General features: G+C 55.4%; 1 protein-coding gene across 1 annotated transcript; it reads right to left on the minus strand.

Annotated features, from left to right (window-relative positions):
* Window positions 1–637: 637 nt before the first annotated feature.
* Window positions 638–1528, minus strand: LOC122375892 (carbonic anhydrase 2-like). The gene has a single exon (XM_043355465.1). It carries the CDS (start codon window positions 1526–1528, stop codon window positions 638–640), a length of 891 nt encoding a protein of 296 aa, XP_043211400.1.
* Between the last annotated feature and the right edge of the window lie 459 nt (window positions 1529–1987).

The raw sequence follows: 1987 nt of genomic DNA on the forward strand, positions 1-1987 counted from the left end.
GGGGGCACCTGGGAAACGAGGAAGACATTTGTGTAAGGGTTTTCAGGGGTCATGCGCCGTTTGCGGCAAATAGATTCTAAAAAAATCGGAGGGGAATAAGTTTTAAAAATGGTGCGCGGACTTTCCGCACTGTTCGCTTAAGCGGTTACGCCCCTGGGTACATCTGCCCGAGCTCAGAAGCTAGATTTGGAGGTCATACTTGAAAGCAGCCAGCAGGACGAGGCAAAAGTTGGAGGCCCCTGAAAATAGGAGGCCCCCTGGAAAAGGAGGCCCCTTGACAGGGTGGCCCACCCACTTTTCATGACGTTCCTACGCCCGTGTATGATAGGTATGTAGACAAGGAGGGATTCCTTTTTCCAATAGTCTGGTTACGTAGCTCAAATGACAATTACTCCGTTTTAGGTTGTGTGAACAAAACACAAAATTACAAGATTTGAAATTATAAGGCTCTAGGTAATTGTTTTTCCCTGTAATTTATACCTATATACTGGTTTCGTAATCAGAAGGATTTTTTTGTCTCTCTTTTCCGCTATGGAAACAGTGCAATGGCTCAGCTTAAAGCCGGCTACGGATCCAGTTACTGTTTTGCGATCAGTTCAATATTTTCGCACAAGTATAACATAATGCACTAGAAGCCCTATAGTTCGTAATACCTGTAGATGGTTCGGTTACCAAGTGCTTGAAGGAATCTCCAGTTATTCTGCAAAGTGTTGGTGCCAGCCACATCAGAGAACAGACTGGTGCGCAGATCTTGCAGGAACGTGGCCTCCACCGAGACGGGCTGGTCATGCACGATCCACGTGACCACCGGGCTGCAGGGCGGCGTCGTCAGGCTGCCCTGGTAGCTGAAGAAGCTGATCAGAGCGTCACGCAGCAGCAATCGCAGCGGGCGCAGATCGACCTTCCTGGTGACGGCGCTGCCCAGCTGCGACAGCTGCGGCAGGTCGCCGTCCAGACCCAGCGTCGGCAGAGATAGACTGAGCGCCGGATCGGGCCGCAGCAGCAGGCCCACCACGGCCAGGCCGTCGGCGTGCGCCAGCGCCGCCGACACGTTGCCGTACTGCTGGTTGAAGAAGACAAAGTGCGCCTCGGCCTGCTCGAAGGTGCCGTTCATCTTGTGCTCGGAGCCGCGGCCGCCGGCCGGGTCGTTCCAGTGCAGGTGCAGGTTGTCCAGGATGTACCGGCCGTTGAGGGGAGTCGAACTGTTGCTCTCCAGCTGGAAGGCCGGGTCACCGAACTTGTCCTTCAGCGTCACCTTGAGCGTGCGGCCCGTGTTGGAGGCGGTCAGCGAGCCGTCTTTGAGGCCGGACTGGACAGACAGCAGCTGCGGCAGGTTGTCGTCATCGGTGGAGGACTGCACGGCCGGCTGCAGCGTTATGGGCGTCTGGTCGCCGACGCCGCCGCACTGCGGGAACTCCTGGCTCCAGGAGGCCTGGTCCGAGTAGTTCCACGAGGGCTCCATGGGCGCCGGCCGGACGAGGCCCGGCAGCAGCGCCGCCAGCAGGCACAGGATCAGAGGGGACGACATGGCGCGGCCGGACGGCAGACCACCCACCGGTGATCTCGGGGGACACAGGCGCACAGAGAGGGGAGCTAGCGCGGCCCGGTGCACAGGACAGGACAGGTCGGCTTTTATAGCTCATAGGGCTAGTCAGATCTGACATTTTCAGACCAGCCCACCACTTCCTGTCAACTACACGGCCGAATTTCGAGTAAAGTCCGGCAGCTGTCAGTACAGTGAAAATGGCTCACGTAATGTCACTTAACGACACCTAACTCGTTGAACTGATTGTGTGCTATTTGTTACGTGCTGATAGTTACGGAAGGGGTTCGGTATCTCATGTGCACAACGCAGCCTTCCCTTCCATATGAATTATTCTCTTGTAAGGCAAGAATGATGTAGGCCCACCAAAATTACTGCATCTAATCTCTCTCGCATCAAGTTTAGTTACGCTGGCCGTTATTAACTATTTTCCGGACAGGTTGA

Source organism: Amphibalanus amphitrite, unplaced genomic scaffold (genome assembly GCF_019059575.1).
Source record: "Amphibalanus amphitrite isolate SeventyFive unplaced genomic scaffold, NRLGWU_Aamphi_draft 001949F_arrow, whole genome shotgun sequence".
NCBI lineage: Eukaryota > Metazoa > Arthropoda > Thecostraca > Balanomorpha > Balanidae > Amphibalanus > Amphibalanus amphitrite.

What these genes read in the sequence shown, in the direction of transcription:
- LOC122375892 (XM_043355465.1), bottom strand. Translation starts at nt 1,528, where the DNA reads ATGTCGTCCCCTCTGATCCTGTGCCTGCTGGCGGCGCTGCTGCCGGGC.